The sequence below is a fragment of the Lynx canadensis genome, chromosome D1 (genome assembly GCF_007474595.2).
Source record: "Lynx canadensis isolate LIC74 chromosome D1, mLynCan4.pri.v2, whole genome shotgun sequence".
NCBI lineage: Eukaryota > Metazoa > Chordata > Mammalia > Carnivora > Felidae > Lynx > Lynx canadensis.
This window is the reverse complement of record NC_044312.2, coordinates 46,758,289-46,776,962: the sequence shown is the minus strand read 5'-3', so window position 1 is coordinate 46,776,962 and position 18,674 is coordinate 46,758,289. Positions and strand designations below refer to the sequence as shown.

Here is an 18,674-nt window from a genome sequence, read left to right as displayed (position 1 = left end):
AAAGACTGGTCGTGTCTCAAAAAGTTAAAAAAAACTCCCACATGACCAGCAATTCTTCTCCTAGGGATATACCCAAGAGAACTACTATGAACATTCCTGTACAAGGTATGTTCATAGCAGTATTCTTCTTAGTGGGTTTCAAGAGGGAACTGACCCAAATGTCCATCAATGGATACGCCGCATTTTGTGGCACAAGGGAATATTATTAAGTTATGGATAGAATGAAGCACTCTTATATGCTACAACATAAATAAACCATGAAAACATTAAGCTAAGTAAAAGATGTCAGACATAAAAGGCCACGTTATGTGTGATTCCATTTACATGAAATGTCCAGAATAGGAAAATCCATAGACAGAAAGTAGCTTAATGATTGCCAGAGAATGAAGGAGGGGAAACTGGAAGTGATATGCTAACAGATATATGACTTCTTTTAGGGGTGACAGAAAACATTCTGGAATTAGACAGTGGTGATGGTTACACACAACATTGTAAATATACAAAAAACACACTGAACTGTATACTTTAAAATGGTGAATTTTATGTTGTGTGAATTACCTCTCAATTTCAAAATTGAAGAAGAACTCACCTTGCCTCATAATCTCCTTTTTCACATTAGATTTGGATTAAATAATATTCCTAATTATTCCATACCCTGCATGAACCAAATTTCTGCAAAGTGTTTCAAGTACATCAAAAATCCTGCCAATCCTGTGTGCCAATCCTGTGTTAACGGTGTGATGGGGGGAAAACCATCCTTCTACTTAGTTTTTGGTATATACTTGAATTACAGTAAGATTTTCAAACATTAGATGTATTTAAAATATGGTACATTCGTATTAAGCATCCACAAGACAACTGGCTATATCACAGCACGTAAAATTTCTAATATCACACACACACACCCCTCTTATAAAGAGCTTATAGTCACATGAAGAGGTATATAGTCAGTAGACACATGTACACTAAGTAAAAATATGAAATCACTTCTAAAGTATACCTGCAATCTTGAGTAAGAGAAAACATTTCTAAAGCAATGCTGCTTCAACCACTACTTGGAAGAAGTGTCCCTTGAGTAAAATTAGAGCCCCTACAATGCTTTCAGGTAGTAAGTTTATGACTACAAATATCAGTACCATTTTGAAAATTACTGCTGGAATTCCAAATGTTCAGAGAAAACTTTCAGTAATCCCCATTAGTCCCTAGAATCAACCTAGATTCAGTGGTCCTACTATCATGACCATCACTACTACTCTCCAATGCTTGCCTTGTATCTCATAAAGCTTCATTCTAAAACAGTCACTTCTTTTCCTTTGCATTTCGACATTAAGTGTACTTTATCCTTCCTTACATCTAAAATAAGTTTGCCATACAGTTAGTACTCTGGAGACCCCCTGCACAGAGACTACAATGTGATCAGCACCTCCTGGAATTGTGTAAGGAAACAATTCTATTGACAAACATTTCAAATTTATTTCTTAAATTTCTTAATTCTTTAAATTAATTTTAATTTAATTCTTAAAGTTTAATTCTTAAGCTTTTAATTCTTAAAGTTAATTTCTACTTTCAAGAACATATCCTCAAAAATATGCCTCAGTATAGTTTTCAAACTGAGCAACTGAAAACCCCAATTTTTTTGGCTATGAAAATATTTTAAAAATATCACCTACTATTTTAACAAAACTAACCCTCTTAATGCCTCATAGGTTCCATGAAACAAAGAGCAATTTTGTTATGTTTTTTTATTGATGCTACCAAATGACTTCTATATTTAATTTTGAAACCGGGTAATTACCATTCATTGCAACTAAGAAAATCACCATAAAATTATTAAATGTTTACTGGAATAGATCTCTATAGTGACTGTGTCCCTAAGTTGTTCATGGAATAGTCTGAGCTGGGAAGGCAGATTATGTGTAATCATCTGAAATTTACTGAGCACCCACAGGGTCCCTGATTAGGTACTTTGAGAAGAGATATAAAACAATACAGAAAAGTATAGTTCCTGTTCTACAAACACATGTGAACCCAAAATATATATAAAAGCATGATACTAACTACAGTTTAACAAGGTATTATTCAATAACGTCTTTAGTAAAGAAGCTACTTTAACTGTGAGTGTTAAGGAAAGCAAGTTAGTTTTGAGAAGATTTAAAAGGAGAAGGTATCTGTTTTGACAAAGAAGATGTTTTACATCCAAAGAATGGTATGTCCAAAGAATAACTGCTAATAGTTTGGGAGTTAGAGTTTTTGGCATAATTGGTGACTAACGTGCTTGGCTGAGGGGCGCCTAGGTGGCTCAGTCGGATAAGTGTCCAACGTCAGCTCAGGTCATGATCTCAGGGTCTGTGGGTTCAAGCCCGTTGTCGGGCTCTGTGCTGACAGCTCAGAGCCTGGAGCCTGCTTCGGATTCTGTGGCTCCTGCTCTCTCTCTGTCCCTCTCCTGCTTGCACACACTCTCTCAAAAATAAACAAACAACAAAAAAATTAAAAAAAATAGTAATAAAGTGCTTGGCTGAAAGGGATAGCTTAGATGTAAAAAAACAATGAGGAAAAAATGGACCAGGAGTCCCAATTAATGATGAACTTTATTAAGGCCTTTCAGGAAAAGAATAGGTATTATTACTGTTAGATTCTTTTTTGCCCCCAGCAGTCTCCTTTCCAAGTCACATTTCACTTTCCTTCCAATCTACTTAACAGTATGACCTAAAGGATTATGCCACGTCTCTTCTCAAAGTCCTCCAAATGATGGGTCACTGTTACCTACCAAATTATTCAGAGTTTAAAGGACCTCATATATCTACTTTCTAAGTAGCCTTTTTTTCCCCTCTAATATACCTTCTTCTTTAGGGTTACATTTTCTAATCTCAGAACCTTTACAATCTTAAAAACTGAGAACGGACCTCAATGAGATTTTGTCTATGTGGGTTTTCTCAATTGATATTTACTGTATTAAGAATTAAAATTAAGAATTTTTAAAATATTCTTTTTAAAATAATAAATCTCATCCAATGCTAACAGTTTTCATGAAAAATAGCTATATTTCCCAAAACCAAAATTTACAACATTGGTATTGTTTTACCTTTTTGCAAAACTTTTTACTATCTGGTTTAATAGAAAGTTGTTGGACTGTCGTATCTGCTACTACATTCAATCTGCTGCACTATCATGCATCACATAGACCCTGGAAAACTCTACTGTACACTCATGAAAGTACAAAAATTAAAAAGACAAATAATGTCCTAATATATGAACATAGTTTTGACCTCACAAATAAGCTGAAAGGGTCTTGGAAACTCCCAGAAGTGCCAGGAATACACTTTAAGAGCCACTGCCATGAATAAATGAATATTGTTTATTCATTCCCTGGAACAGTAAAGCATTATGTAAAAAGTCACACTGACATGAAAACACAAACCTGATGCTAGACTACCTGGGTGCAAATCCCAGTTTTCCTCTTCCTGGCTGTGACCTTGAGCAAATTACTGAACTTCTCAGTGCCTTCATTTCTTCTTCAGTAAAATGGGGATAATAATAAAACCTCTCTCACAAAGTTGTTAAAAGGAATAAAGTTAATAAACGTAAAGTGTTTAGTGCAGTGAGTGCCCAGCACAAAATAAAGACAAATAAGTATTAAATATAAATTGAATCAATGCATAAAGAATATGATTTGCTGTACTGCCACTACATTCTAGTATAACTTGAAAAATTCTTAATACTATACTTCTGATAACCTGGCAAATTACAAGCCTGAACATAAATTTTAATACAAAGGTTTAGGTTCATCAGCATTCCCTTATAAAGGAGTATCATTAGTAAAATCTGACTACCCGGAAACGTTTCTCCATTAAAAGAGCCATACACACAATGAACATACAAAATTTTAAAAGGTCAAACCCAAAAATTGCAATTCTCTAGAGAAATGTATAAAGCAGTTTAACGGGGAACATACTGAGACAGAACACAAAGTAACGGAAATGCCACTTCAGCCACTAAAAGAACAGGAAGAGCAAATACTAAGGCTGTATGTACTTTGAAAATCTAACCCTATTTCTTCTTGGTAAGACTCTAGCCTCTTGCCAAGAAGCCTTTAAGTTTATTTTTCTTACTTCTTTGATTTTTTAAAAGGGAAATCACGAACATAAGCATTTTGGATATAAAGAAAATACTTGTCTATGCATCATGGTAAACTTTTACATTAAATATTCTAAATGACAGGGTCAAAATAATTTTATTTCAATTAAAGCAATTCTAGTAATTAATTAAAATAGATTATTTTAACTATTAATGTACTTTTAAAATAGCTAATTAAATATTTCATATAAATGCTTCACAAATCAAATGAGGAAAAAGAAAGCCTAGTCACCTCTTACCAAGTTTTACTTCTCACCTGCCGCTCTAAATTAAACTCAAAAACACCTTTAAAAACTATTCAAATTGATAAAAAACACAGTAAACATAAAAAACCTTGTTATAAGGATAAAAAATACATGCCTAGAGTCTAATATTAGGTATTTTTAAAAATAACAAGTCCACTAGTGCCGCCTAATTACTTTTCAAAGGTATTTGAGAATAAATTTGCTAATTATGCATAAGGCAGCTAGCAAAATGGTTATATACCAAATTCTCTTCTGAGTTTCCCTTTTAAAACATATACAATTTAGAAACATAACTACGTGTAACAAGGAGGGAAAATTACATCTGTATAGTTCTACTACATAATCTCAGGCCATGTGACATATTTGACTCCATTACCATTTTCTTTTTTCAGAAGTATTAAAGACTAAATAGTAAGGAACAGAATAGGTCAAATAATGAAAAGTGAAAATATAAATCATATGATTAATTCTTAAGGGAAAGAATAGTAAGCCCATAGGTCAACTACAAAATAACTACCTCTTTAAAACAAGATCCATCCTCAGTTACTTTATTTCTAAACAAGACACATCGTGGAGCAGATTACCCACTTAGTATCTTCCTCACATGCATCTTCTTGTAAATCAGATCCCAGTTACCAGATACCTTCTTAACAATATGCAAACTAAGCACCCAATCCATGCCATTAATCAAGACACTGAAAATCAATACATTTGCTTAAAAAGGTAATTATTTCAGGTACTTTTTGATATTTTACATACATTTTCAATAGTTATACAAACCACTAATCCAAATACAAATTCCACCTTCTACATATTCAATACATTCACAAATTCTTCCTCTTAAAATTGTTTCCACAACTAAATTTAGGCAGGATATGGATCCAGCACACAACACACAAATACCCACACTATATCTACTATAGAGATACGCTTATAATGGATGCTTAATAAGAACAAGACCTCAATTTGTTGTCAAGAATCTAAGGCAGAGATGCCTGGGTGGCTTGGTGGGTTAAGCGTCTGACTCTTGGTTTCGGCTCCGGTTATGATCTCACAGTTCAGTTTGTGGGATCAAGCGCCATGTCGGGCTCTGTGCTGACAGCATGGAGCCTGCTTGGGATTCTCTCTTTCCTTCTCTCTCTCTCTCTGCCCCTCCCCTTCTCTCTCAAAATAAATAAAACAAACAAAAAGAATCTAAGGCAGATGATGGTTGGAATGAAGTGTCCCTGGAAATTTTAACTGGGAAAAAATATGGATGAAAAAGTGAAGCCGTTATAGCCATTAACATAAATATTATGTTTCAATGCAACATGTTGCAATGTAAATGCCCAAAGACAATAAATTAAACAAGTATAGAAAAAAGAAAATTAAGTATTCACATCAAAAAACAAAGGCCAACGGTTGTGAAGTTAGACAAGAATGTTTTTTAAATTAAGAATTTATAAATTTAAATATTGTGTTTTATTTACACTTCAATCATTATGGATGTTTTAATGGAGGTAGAAACTACTTTCTAAGCATGTGGCTTGCCTCTCCCATAGCCATGAAAGAGGATTAAATTAGATAATGGTTAATAAGTGCCTGGCAAATTGGAACACCTTCCAATTTAAGGTTTGCTATTCTTGTGCCTTGATTATGACCATTAGAGACCGGAAACTAAATGCAAATCATGTTTATTTTTACATATTATTTCAAGCTGGACAACTCTTCACACTAAGGACCCTAGTTAATACCATTATCTACAGCCACCTATAAGCAAAGCAAAAGATCTTTCTTAAACCAGTATATAATGTAGTATGAATTAAGCCGTAATTCGTAGATTATAATAATTACTTCCTAATATGGAAAGACCTTGGAGAAGTACACAGAAACCACCTCCACAGTCTAAAGGCCTATAGGAAAAAAAACAGTCCTAAGCATATTTTTGTTAAATACTAATATTTAAAAGATGAAATTGCTTTCACTGAGTTGGACTAAGTAGGCAATAGTCCTTCAAGATATTAAAAGGTGCAACAGAACTAAGCACTCACTAGAAAGAAAAATTCCTGGAAGAAGAAAAATTATCTCTACATTAAAGCCTGAAGTTCATGGTGTCAAGCCACAGAAATGTCTGTGAAAGCCTTTTTAATATTCTGGAAACATGTTAAAGTGTGTGGAGAAGGAAGGTGTTTAGAAAAACCATTCATTGGCCAAACTTTACTTAATATAAATCTATGTCATTGCTGAAAACTGGTTACAAGCGCATTTAAAACAATATAGGGAAAATAGCATTTCAAAAGCCCGCAGAACAGAACTAGAGTAGTGGCTCCTTATTTATGTGGATTAAAAAAAAAAAAAAATCACACAACGCCACATATATTCAAGTTCTAAAGTGGGAGCTTATTATAAACACAGCAGTAGTAGAGAACTACAAATGAGAGTTTATCCTCCAAACCTAATCCCAGTTAGCATTTGCAGTAGCTATCACAAGAGAAAAAGAACAGCACTAATAAAACCACAAACAAGTATCACCCTCCTAAACCCATTTAGCCTATTTTCTGCCCTTCTTGGTAACATGTTAAAATAACTACTCCTCCATTTGAAACAGGCAAAAACCTTCATAAAGACTTTTAAAAGCTATACATCCTTTTGTTATAATTTATCATTTTGAAGCGAGGAAAGAGAAAAATAGTTCATACAGTAACAAGTAGTTTCTTCACCTACCCATCACCAAAAAGAAAAATAAAAAACAATTAACAAGAATTAACACAATGTTAGGACAAACCATTAAGACTGGGACAGCAAGCCAATTAGTCACTTGAAGGGAAGTAAACAGCAAAACTGTCCACTCCAAATATCAGATAATCAAAAAAATCGCATAAGGGTCCACTATACATTTTAAACAACTTTCCATTTATAAGTGTCACCATTTAAATATATTCTGCATTTTCTAAACAGGCAAGGACTGATTGTTAAAAAGCAGCCTGCTCAATCAGCACATTAAAGAACCAAGCAGTATTTTTTTTTCTTTTACTTTTCCACAGTGAAGGAACAAGTCACAATGAATAATGGGTTTGTAGAAATAACTTGTTCTAATAGCACTTCATGAGCAAAGTTATCTTGGAAGAATTCACATTTTGTACATTTCTTTTTAAAAATTGCAGACCTTACGGCCAAAGTCCAAATGAGAAATCCAAACAGGACTCCTGTCAGTGAATTCCCTTTCAGGACATGCTCACTCTTGCTTCAAACAGTAAAGCAAAGTAACTTTCATGTAGAATAAAAGCCAGTCAAGCTAATGTGTCCAGTTACCATTTTAAAAAGGAACTTATTACTGTGCCTATTTCCGTGTATTTTCCTGAAAAGTTTTCGGTCACTCCATTGAGTCAAAGCTTGAGTAATCCACTGAGCTATCTGTACCTCGAGGTAAAGGAAAGAAAAATGAGGTATTATACGTGACTTCCAGGTTTGTAAAAAGTTGGGAGGAGTTAGCTCTGGTAATTGTGTGTAAGTTAGTGAATGGAGTAATATTATGCCGTATAAGAGAAGCTAGTCTCCCCAAATAACCAGAATAAATTAAAAGTAAATTGAAACTCAAGTATTATCAATCACCTTTTTAGCATTTTTAAAGACATGTATGTAAATTGTAGTTTTAGTTATTAGTCTATGTTTTACTCCAATAATGTACACTTTACACTCAACCTTCTAAATTCAAATCGCCAGGGTTAACAGCTCCAGGAAATGATACCAGTATCACCCAATCCTTTTCCAAATTCCCATTAGAGAAACACGGAGGATGGGGGCCTGACAATCACAACTTATCCAAGAAGCATGAAAATAGAATGATTAAATTCCACCAAAGCCAATTAAAAACCCCAACTTCCCACAGAGCGTTCCCTACACCAAACGGAATCCCTTTATTTTCACTCTCACGAAGAAAGTAATTTGGGATAAAAGTCGGGTATTGAGTATGATATATCTAATATAAAATGAGACGAAGGAACCTAACTGAAGCTACAGAAGCAAAGAAACGTAACCAAAACGGGAGAGGAAAGCTGGAAGAGAAACCCGAGAAGGAAAGGGACAGAAGAACCTAGTGGAGCAAAGGAAGTAGAAATCACTTCAACGGAGATAGCCTTCAGGATTGCAGAGAAATAGGGATGTAGGTCCACGGAACCGGGCGTTTACGGAACTCAAAGGCTAATGGGGAAACAATGGGGCGGTGAGACCGGGAGCAAGCGGAGAGACTCTCAGGAGAGGGCGACTAGGCAGCACGGGACGGGGGGGGATGAAAGAGCAGAAGGCTGCAGCAGACACAGGCGGCAGGGAGGTAAGAAGCTAGGTGGAGAGGCAAGTTGGTCGGGTGTGATCGGCTATCGTGGCGCACCGGGTTGGAAGCGAGGGTCCCCTAGGAACCCGGGATGGGGGTGGGGGGGGGGAGTGGCTTATCAGGGATTTTTAGGCAGGGAACGGAAGCCGTGAAGGCAGGTGTGATGGAAGCGAAAACACACCTCGGACCAGCACAGGACCCGACGTGCCAGACAAAACGCAAAGGAAGGAAAAGACGTCTGAAGGGGCTAAGAAAAGAGAAGAGAAGAACGCCGGTCGCGGGGACATGGGCCGCGGTCGGCTTCACTCACAGTCCAGGTGCTTTTTCTTGGGCCCCATGATCTCGTGGGTCGTGGCCTTGCATACTGTCTTGGATACGGCGGAGCCGGTGACACTGTGTTGGGCGGCGGTGATTCGGTCCGTCAAGCTCTGGCCGGACATCTCTGCGGCTCCTCCGCCACCCTTCCCGCTCGGCAGCCGGCGGGGACTGGGACCCCCAAGCGCCGGAGGACCCCCACCCCCCACCGCACCCCCTACCCCCACCGGCTCCTTCTCCGCCTGCCGGCCTGGGGCGGGGCTGAGGGCCGCGCGCTGCCACCTAGCCCGGAAAGAACCGGCTCGTGTCACCCGCGGGGTCAGGCACAGTGTCGGGCACTCCCCTGCCCCCGCCTCAGCTCAGCCCACCCCTTCCCTGGTCAGCTGGAGCCGGGCTGGGCAAGAGGGACAGGCAGCTGCAGGAAAATGGCGGCGCCAGGCTCCTCCTCGGAGCTTTCCGGGCTGTCCCGGGTCACGTGACTTGGGCGCCGCCCCTCCTTCTTCTTCTCCCGCCCCTTTTCCCTTCCCTTTCCTTTTCGACGCCCGCCCTCCCTGGCTCCGCGAGGGAAGAGCGGGGCGGCGCCCGCGCGTTACGTGATGGAACCCGCCCGGCGGGCGCAACAGGAGGCCCGCCTGGGGGCAGTGCGCTGCCGGCCGCGTCACGTGACGCTTCTTGCCAACAGGTCGCCCGAGGCGGGACGCGGGGGTCACAGAGGGTAGGTGGGGCGGGGGAAGGGCGGGAAAGGGATCGCAAGTCTGGCGCTCCGGGGGCGCGCCAGGGAGTGGCGTCCGCCTCTCCCCTCTCCCACCCCAAGGGTCTCTTGGTGCCTGTGGTTGAAACCAACATCTTGACAAAGAGAAGGTGCGGCTGCCTTCACCGCTCTGCGTGGGGAAGGGGCTGTCAAGACTCCCGCTGCCCGGACTTTACTAGCTGAGTCAGAATTGAGTTGAGGAACTACTCCAAAGCCGTCCTCCTGGTTTTAAGGAAAAGGAAAACGCTTCAGTTGGCCCATTTTCGGAGCCTGCAGGCAGGCCTCTCCCTACTGTGGAACTGTTGAAGCTCTCCCTTCTTGCTTACCCTAGAAGGGTTGGGATTTTTTTCTCATTTTCTTGAAAGGCTTGCAAATGTCACCTGTTTTTGTTTATCTCTCTCCTGTTAAAAGTCAGACGCGTTGCTGCCGGACTAAATTTAGATACTAACCAGCCCGTGTTCTTTTCGTAGGGTGTCAAATAGGACAGGAAACACATAGCTTCACTGGAATTTGAAAAGGGAAGTAGTAGGATGATGTCAACAGAGATTAGCTTGACCCTACAAGGCTGACTCCTGTGGTGATTAAAGGTCCAGACCATAGAAGGAAGTGAGAGGGCTGGTAAATGGAGAAGTCCCATTGAAGGAATTGAGACATCACTACCTGCCATTTCCCCTGGTTTAGTCTTTCTTCCCTTTGGCCTTTTTTCTCTTTGGTAAATCAGATTTTCAGGGAAAGGAGACCTGGACACTGACCTGTGAACATTTTAGAGGAATTACTGTATCCTGTGAATCTGTTCTTTGAGATCTGTATCTTTAAGAAAGCCTTAAAAATGTAATTGGCGGAGGGTGGGCACCTAGGTGGCTCAGTTAGTTAAGTCTCTGACTCTTGATTTTGGCTCGGGTCTTGATCTCAGGGTTGTGAGATGGAACCCTGGTGGGCACTCTGTGCTGGTAGTAGAGTCTGCTTAAGATTCGCTCGCATCTTTCTCTGCCCCTTCCCTGTGCTCGTGTGCTCGCTCTCTCTCAACAAAACAAAACAAAGAGCCCCACATTTAACTCAGGTTTAGGGATAAATTTTTAAATCTATGAATGTTAAGTTACTGTGATAGTCCTACATAATCTTGCTAGTTCAAATGAAATGCTACCATACTCCAAAAGTCTGTGTACACCATCTGCCAGCCAAATCCAAAATTTGTGCTTCAATCTGGTGACTCTCAGAAGATGCAAAGCAAATAGTTAACATTTTATGTATCATATCACAGGTTTTGTGGTCTCGTCCCATTCCCTTTCCCCCCTTTTTTCCACTATGGCTGGTGAAAATCTGCAGCACCATGCTTTGCCAAGAACATATAGTCTTAAACCAGCAGGCTTCATCTTTGTCAAGCCAGCCCCAAATTTCCTTCAGTGCATCTGCAGTCCTTCTGCGGTTTGGTGCCCAGTTTGCTGCCCCATGCCCATTGTGCAGTACAGTTACCACATTCTCAAGACATGTCTGCCATCCTTGCTACTCTTCTATGGTTCCACCCAGTGAATTACCAGTTGACCTGAGCCTCTGTACTAGTGAACCCCCTGCTGAAGTAAGTAAACATGAGGCATGGCATTTAAGTGTCAATAGCTAAATATTTCAACCTTAAGAAGAGTTCAGAAATTATTCCTAAGTACACAACAGGAAATTTGTATGTTTTGCACTACTATGAATGACATTATAGGATAATATTTCACTGTTACTTTTAGCAAAGAGGTTGTTACAAACCACCTTTATTCAAATTGTGATCATGTTCACCTTACTAATAAACTAGCTTCTGTTAGAAATAACAATGTTATTTTTTTTTCAAGGACACATTTTTACAAATTTGTGAGTAAATAGTCACCATTATAGAAGTTTATGTACAACGGTGAACTGAACTGAAAGATATAAAGAAATTTAGAAGATGATGGGAAAGTATTCTGAGGTTAGGAATTACTGACCTGCCTACCCTGTCTTATATAAGTTTTCTGTGTGTTCTACTTTCCTTGGTCTGGTCAAGAAATATCTTTATTTGAAGTACCACAGATGCTTCAAACTTACTATGGCCAAAAATGACTTCTCTTGCCCTTGCCCATTCCACATCCGTAATCCATATGGATCTTCTTCTTTGTTTATTTTCAGGAATGGTCTTACCACCTGCCTAGAAATCCAGGTCAGAAAACTATGACTCATTCTTAGCTCTGCTTCTCTTATTTCTCTTATCTAGCCTAATCTAGTTGTATCCTTCAAACCCATTTGTTCTCCAACATCACTTCTATTGCCTTAGTTCTAGCCTTTATGATTTATTACCACTTCCCCATGTAGACTGTTCTAATAACTTCTTAGCTGATTTCTGTCTCTCATACCTCAACTCTCCAATCCAGATCTTTCCAAACCTAAAATGTATTCATCTTTTCTTTGCATTAAAACCCTTTAATAGCACCCCCAAGCACTACTCTAGAGGATAAAATCTAGGATTCTCAACTTGGCATATAAAGCCCATCATGATCTAGCCCCTACCTAACTATAGTTTGTTGAACCTCATCCTTCCCCATTTCCCACATGCACTCCAGCCAGTATCACATGACTGGCTGTACCTGGGTATGCCATGCTCCTTCGCACCCTTTTAAGTAGTCAGTGGTTTCCTGCTGTTACTCGTGTAGTTATCTTATACAGTCTCCTACTAATTATTTTTGTAATTGTTTTATTGTGCTAGCATGAGGCACAGAGATATCTTCTTGCTTATGTTATGGCTGATGCAAAATAGACACACAGTAGAATGCTGGTTGAATGAACGAATGAATGAAAACACTTTGAAGTCACCCATTTGGAAACACCACTCCAAACTTCTCATTTGATAAAACCTGCCTACTTTTTCACACTTACAACATGTCCATTCCATAAGTATCCACCTGGAGGACCATCCTTATTTCAGTAACTTATTAATTCATTTACAAAAATAAAAGTATTGAACACCCACTATGGGTCAGGCACTGCTCTAGGTGCTGAATACTGTTGTAACAGTGAGTTCATCAGTCCTTTGGGAACTAATAAGCTCTTAACTTTGATCATCAACTTGAAGGCCTATGTGCTTTAATTACAAATGAACAAAAACAAAAACAGAAGTAAGGAAAAATTTGAATAGCACATGATATTTCCTAGGTTCGCAAGTTAAGAAGTATGCCTTCTATGTGTTTGTAACACTTATAAATTTTTCATTTCTCATTACTATAACACTGAAAAGGATTGTACTGTTTAATAATGGGAGGGGGGAACAAGTTTTAGAAGTTAAGTGCTTATATAATTTTTCTCTATTGCTTAAAAAAAAAAATTAAGAATTCCAGAATCCCTCAGATAATGAAGTAGCAGAAGCGAGATTTAAAAACTCATTTTTCAGTTTCTTTGTCTAGACCTGTTCACCAAGCAACTGCCCATAAAGATTAAATTTATTCAACAAATTCTTCTTGCCTGCATACTCTATGTTAGGTATTGCTAGGTATTAAAACATAATAATGTATGAGACCAACATGCTCTCTGTTCCTAGAGTCTTACATATTTTCAGTGGCAATAGAGGAGAAAATAAATCAAGTGAAGAAAACTTGAATCTGGAGGATGTCTAAACTTCAAATTAAGACAGTAAGAAAGAAAAAGAATTTGGAAGAGAGGATTAATTTTTTTTTTAACGTTTATTTATTTTTGAGACAGAGAGAGACAGAGCATGAACGGGGGAGGGTCAGGGAGAGAGGGAGACATAGAATCTGAAACAGGCTCCAGGCTCTGAGCAGTCAGCACAGAGCCCGATGCGGGGCTTGAACTCACGGACTGTGAGATCATGACCTGAGCCGAAGTTGAACGCTTAACCGACTGAGCCACCCAGGCGCCCAGAGAGAGAGGGGATTAATTAACCACAATTTTTACCTCTTATTACTTCACTTAAGCTCATTCTCAAAGGCAAAGAGTCTACCACTTTACTCTATTCCCACTCTTCTTGGACATTAGAGTCTATAATTTAGATTTATAACATAAACTATAATCTTTTGATATTCTGTAAATTAAGCCAATATGAACAGCTTGGCAACCCCTTTCTTCCTCACCTTTCTATGTTTATACTTCCTGATGCTGCCAAATGAATTAAAGATCATAATCTTTAAAAGGTAAGGAATTGTCTTTGAGTGTATGTGAGTTCTCTTGCTAAAACTTCCATGCAAGTACTCCACTTCCAACTGTGTGACCCTTATTCAGGCTCTCAGCATACATACTTGTGATAATAATGGTAATGTAACTTTGTTGGTTACTTACCATGTGCTAAGCACATTATCCAGTTGAACGCTAAAGCAACTTCATGACCTTAAGTGGCAGGTGTCTTCACCAAAGTCTGTTTCCTCTTCTCCTGAGCACACACATTGTATTTCCCAGACTCCTTTGTAATTATTTGGGGTCATGTGACTGATTTCTGTCCAGTAGAATGTGAACAGAAAAGATGAAAGCCATTTAAGGTTTGGTCCACAAAATCTCTAGCACATCCTACACATGCTCCATGTTCTCTTTCTTTCTGTGTTTATCAGGAAATGAAAACTTCAAAGAATTTACAGGAGGGGCACCTGCATGTTTCAGTTGGTTAAGTGTCCAGCTCTTGATTTCACCTCAAGTCATGATCTCACAGTTTGTGAGATCAAGCCCCATGTCGGGCTCTGCACTGACAACGTGGAGCCTGCTTGGGATTCTCTCTTTCTCCTCTCTCTCTGCCCATCCCTTGCTTGTACTCTCTCTCTCTCTCTCTCTCTTTCAAAATAAATAAATAAACTTAAAAAAATTTTTCAGAGGACGCCAAAACCACAAAACATGAAAAGCCTGGGGCCCCCAAATTAATCCTTGCAGAAATGTCCTCCAGGAGAACAGCATGGTGAGGAGCACCTGTGTTGGATTTTCCTTGTTTTATTAAATTATGCCTGTGAAATTATGGTGCTGTGTTTTACAGTAATTAGCTACCCTGCCTAATATACTTTTCTCTCCATTTCACTGATGAAGAGATTGAGACAATGGAAAAATTAAGTAACTTGCTTAAATTTGCTTAGCTATTAGATGGGGAAACTAGGAGTAGATCTCAGGTCTGTCTGACTTTAGAGTTTGAGCTGTCACTGCTTAAGTTTCTCATTATACTATTTCATGTATTTCTAAAAATTTCATAAGTTTCATATGGCCTTTAGTACACACTGTTTCACCTAGCATGCTGAAATGACAGTAATATCAGGGTGACCTCCAGGTTCTCTCATATATATAAGGCTCTCTTACTTTTTTTTTAATTTTTATTTATTTTCGAGAGAGAGAGAAAGATAATGAGGGAGGGGCAGAGAGAGAGAGGGAGACACAGAATCTGAAACAAGCTCCAGGCTCTAAGCTCTCAGCACAGCCTGATGCAGGGCTCGAACTCAGGAAGGGCGAGATCATAACCTAGGCCAGAGTCGGACACTTAACCAATTGAGCCACCCAGGTCCCCCTCTTACTTTCTTTAACTCATTCCTACCACACTTTTCTTTCTTTTGAATATATTAATTTTATAATTTCAGTACATCTTACAGTGTATTTGGATCCTATATGCCTGTTGAAAAATGACATGTAGATTAGTTTTTAAGTACCATTCTTCCCTTTGAAAGGAAGATTTACTACCCCTTGACCATGAATCATCACCAATAACTAATTATGAAACAGAATAAAAATATGATACCTGAGCTGTTAAGATATCTGAGGCCCATTTTCTGTAATCTAAAGAGGCTAAATCAAGTACAAATATACTAGAACATGCAACACTGAGTTAAAATAAGAATAGAGTTTTAATGTTAATGTTATATACTTATTTAGAGAGAAAGAGAAAGAGAGTGGGGGAAGGGCAGAGAGAAGGAGAGAGAGAATCCCAAGCAGGCTCCGCACTGTCAGCATGGAGCGCATCGTGTTGCTCAAACTCACAAACTGCAAGATCATGACTTGAGCCGAAATCAAGATCACTTAGCTGACTGAGCCACCCAGGCGCCCCTAATGTTAATGTTAAAATTAGGCTATCGAATTTTGGCTGATATGTATCAATAACATGAAGGAGATTTAATTAATTCATTTAACGCAATGGGGGAAGTACTGGAGTAATGCAGTCAGACACACTTAGGTTCAAAACTCAACAAGTTATTCAGTTTCCTCATATATAAAACAAGGATAATAGTACACGTGTTGTGGATTTCTTACCAGGATTAAAATAATGTACATAAAAAACTAATACAATGTTTGACACACAGTTGTCACTCGATAAATAAAATCATACAACAAACCTTTATTCAGAATTCACTCTGGGCAAAGCATTCTGCTAGATTTCCAGGATACAGAGATCAATCAGACAAAATATTAACGAATGTATTAAGTAATGTGATAGAGATATGCATACAGTGCTATAAGAATAGAGAAAAAGGACACCTAGTTCTTCCTGGAGGGATCAGCAAGGTTTCTCAGGGGCAGTGACACATATGCTGAGTCTTGAAGGATAATTAGGAATTGTGAGGGAACCATGGGACACCTGAGTGGCTTAGTCGGAGGAGCATTCAACTCTTGCTCTCAGGGTCATGAGTTCGAGCCCCACGTTGGGTGTAGAGGTTACTTTAAATAACTTTTAAAAAATGAATTGTGAGGGAATCAGGGAGAAGTTATTGTAGACAGAGGAAAACCGCATATGCAAAAGAAGCAGCAAATAGTTTTATATGACTGAAACATATTACGTGTGAGCTTTTTATTTGCTCATAAGATCAGCAGGTAGTTGTTGAACACCTATATATGCCAGATAGCATGCTAAGTCCTGAAAACACATCAGTGAACCAAAGAGAAAAGTCTTTGTCTTCTTGAATGGTGCGTACATTCAAGAGGGGCATGTAACTAACAGATAAATAGGAAGAGGGGCGCCTGGGTGGCGCAGTCGGTTGGGCGTCCGACTTCAGCCAGGTCACGATCTCGCAGTCCGTGAGTTCGAGCCCCGCGTCGGGCTCTGGGCTGATGGCTCAGAGCCTGGAGCCTGTTTCCGGTTCTGTGTCTCCCTCTCTCTCTGCCCCTCCCCCATTCATGCTCTGTCTCTCTCTGTCCAAAAATAAATAAACGTTGAAAAAAAAAAAAAAAAGCAGATAAATAGGAAGAAAAATTAAGCAGGGTAAAAGAATCAAGAATGACAGAGAACTTTAGATTAGATGAAGGGAAAGCCTTTCTAAGGAGGTGGCATGTGACTTAAGTGGATTGTGGGAGTCAGCAATGCAAATATTGGGGAGAATCATTTTGCAGAAAAGGAACAATAGGTACAATGGCTCTCAGACAAGAACAAGATTAACTTGTTTGCAGAACAACACAGCCAGTGTAGCCAAAGAAAGAGTGAAGAAGGGAAAAGAGAATTAGGAGGTTATCTCAGAGATATGACCAGATCATGAGGGGCATATTGAGGACTCTTAAATAATATCTAGAGGTAGATAACCCATGAAAATGGACAGCTAGCCTTAGATCCTTGGAACAAGCTGATGACTGCCTGAAGTAGGGTGTTTCCCACCAAGACCTCTGGAACTAGACCCCACTGATTGCCATGTTCTTCATATGCATATCCCCTTGGCTTTTCATCTTTATCCTCTTGGCTATTCCCCCTCTTTTGGATTAAGGTCCTAAATTATTATGGATACCTTTTTTTTTTTTCTTTTTCTTTTTCTTTTTTTTTTTTTTTTTTTAGTAAATACATATTATTCCCAAGACCTGTATCCTTGAAAACTACCAGATACAGGATTAATTCTTCATTCACTGGTAAGGTTGAACAAAACCTACCCAAATTAAAGGAAAAAAGAAACTTGATTGTATAAGGAAGATTATGTCACATGTCCAATTTTTTTAAATTTATTTTGAGTATAGTTAATGTGCAGTGTTATATTAGTTTCAGGTGTAACAATATAGGGATATAACAGTTCTGTACTTGTCCAATTTTTAAAATCTAGGAATATAGCTTTGAAATGCCTTGCAAACTCTAATCATTTTTGTCTTAGTGTCTGTCTGCATTGCAGTTACCAGATGTATGATCTTCAGAGTCTTAAATGCTGCTGCACAGCTACTGCTACATTTGATGATTTACAAATGATCATCCAACAAAAAGAACAAGAAGGCGTGATATTTACAGAGGTTAATATGACTACCATGAAAAACTCAATACATAACTACAAATTATTAAATAGCAGTGCAGATCTGATCACGTTCTCTGAAAAATAATGGCCTTTCTTCTAACTTAGGCTAAAGAATGACTAAGAGAATGGGGACTGAGAAATGAAGCAAAAACTAAATCAACTATGCTATTGATATGCCACACAAACAATTCTAGCTCCTGTTTTAACACCAATTTGTGTAGACTCCTATGTTACAAGACCACAAACTGATTTAACTGTAACTCTGAGCAGACTCAAATGTTCTAGTAATTCACTCAGTTTACAAATTCTAATCAGTCCCTGCCGAAGCTAATAATATCTACTATAAAGGCACCCTATGATTAATAGCAGTCCCCTCTCAAATTCCTGTATCTTTCCCTAACTACTCCCTTTTGAGACATTATTGAGACTAGGTTACTGTGATTCTTCCCCTTACCAGCAACTTTAACAAATCCAGATTTTTATCATCTATAGGGTTCCAATAGTGCTATGTTTAGGTCTCAGTCTCTGGGTGAGCCTGTGGCCATGGACTGTGAACTTTACCAGTGCTTCTCAGTTTTTGTTTTTGTTTTTTATTGAAGTGTAGTTGATACATAATTTTACATTAGTTACTGTGTACTATGTGTACAACATAGTGATGCTACAACTCTATATATCATGCTATGCTCACCACAAATACAGCTACTATTTGTCACCATATAGTATTATTACAT

At 38.7% G+C, this 18,674-nt stretch overlaps 1 protein-coding gene and 1 long non-coding RNA gene across 15 annotated transcripts in view; one reads left to right on the top strand and one right to left on the bottom strand.

Annotated features, from left to right (window-relative positions):
- Window positions 1-9,474, bottom strand: part of PICALM (phosphatidylinositol binding clathrin assembly protein) — a 101,077-nt gene extending 91,603 nt beyond the window's left edge. For 4 of the 14 annotated variants that reach the window (XM_030331204.1, XM_030331205.1, XM_030331208.1 and 1 more), the window contains exon 1: window positions 8,999-9,474. In XM_030331204.1, the coding sequence (XP_030187064.1) occupies window positions 8,999-9,128 (130 nt within the window). In that variant the 5' untranslated portion in view covers window positions 9,129-9,474. The remainder of the gene's footprint in view (window positions 1-8,998) is intronic. The other 10 variants (XM_030331201.1, XM_030331202.1, XM_030331203.1 and 7 more) reach the window with 6 other exon arrangements.
- An 89-nt stretch (window positions 9,475-9,563) lies between these two features.
- Window positions 9,564-18,674, top strand: part of LOC115524704 — a 46,075-nt gene continuing 36,964 nt past the window's right edge. Inside the window, exon 1 of the long non-coding RNA XR_003972186.1 lies at window positions 9,564-9,718. This is a non-coding gene — a long non-coding RNA (uncharacterized LOC115524704). The remainder of the gene's footprint in view (window positions 9,719-18,674) is intronic.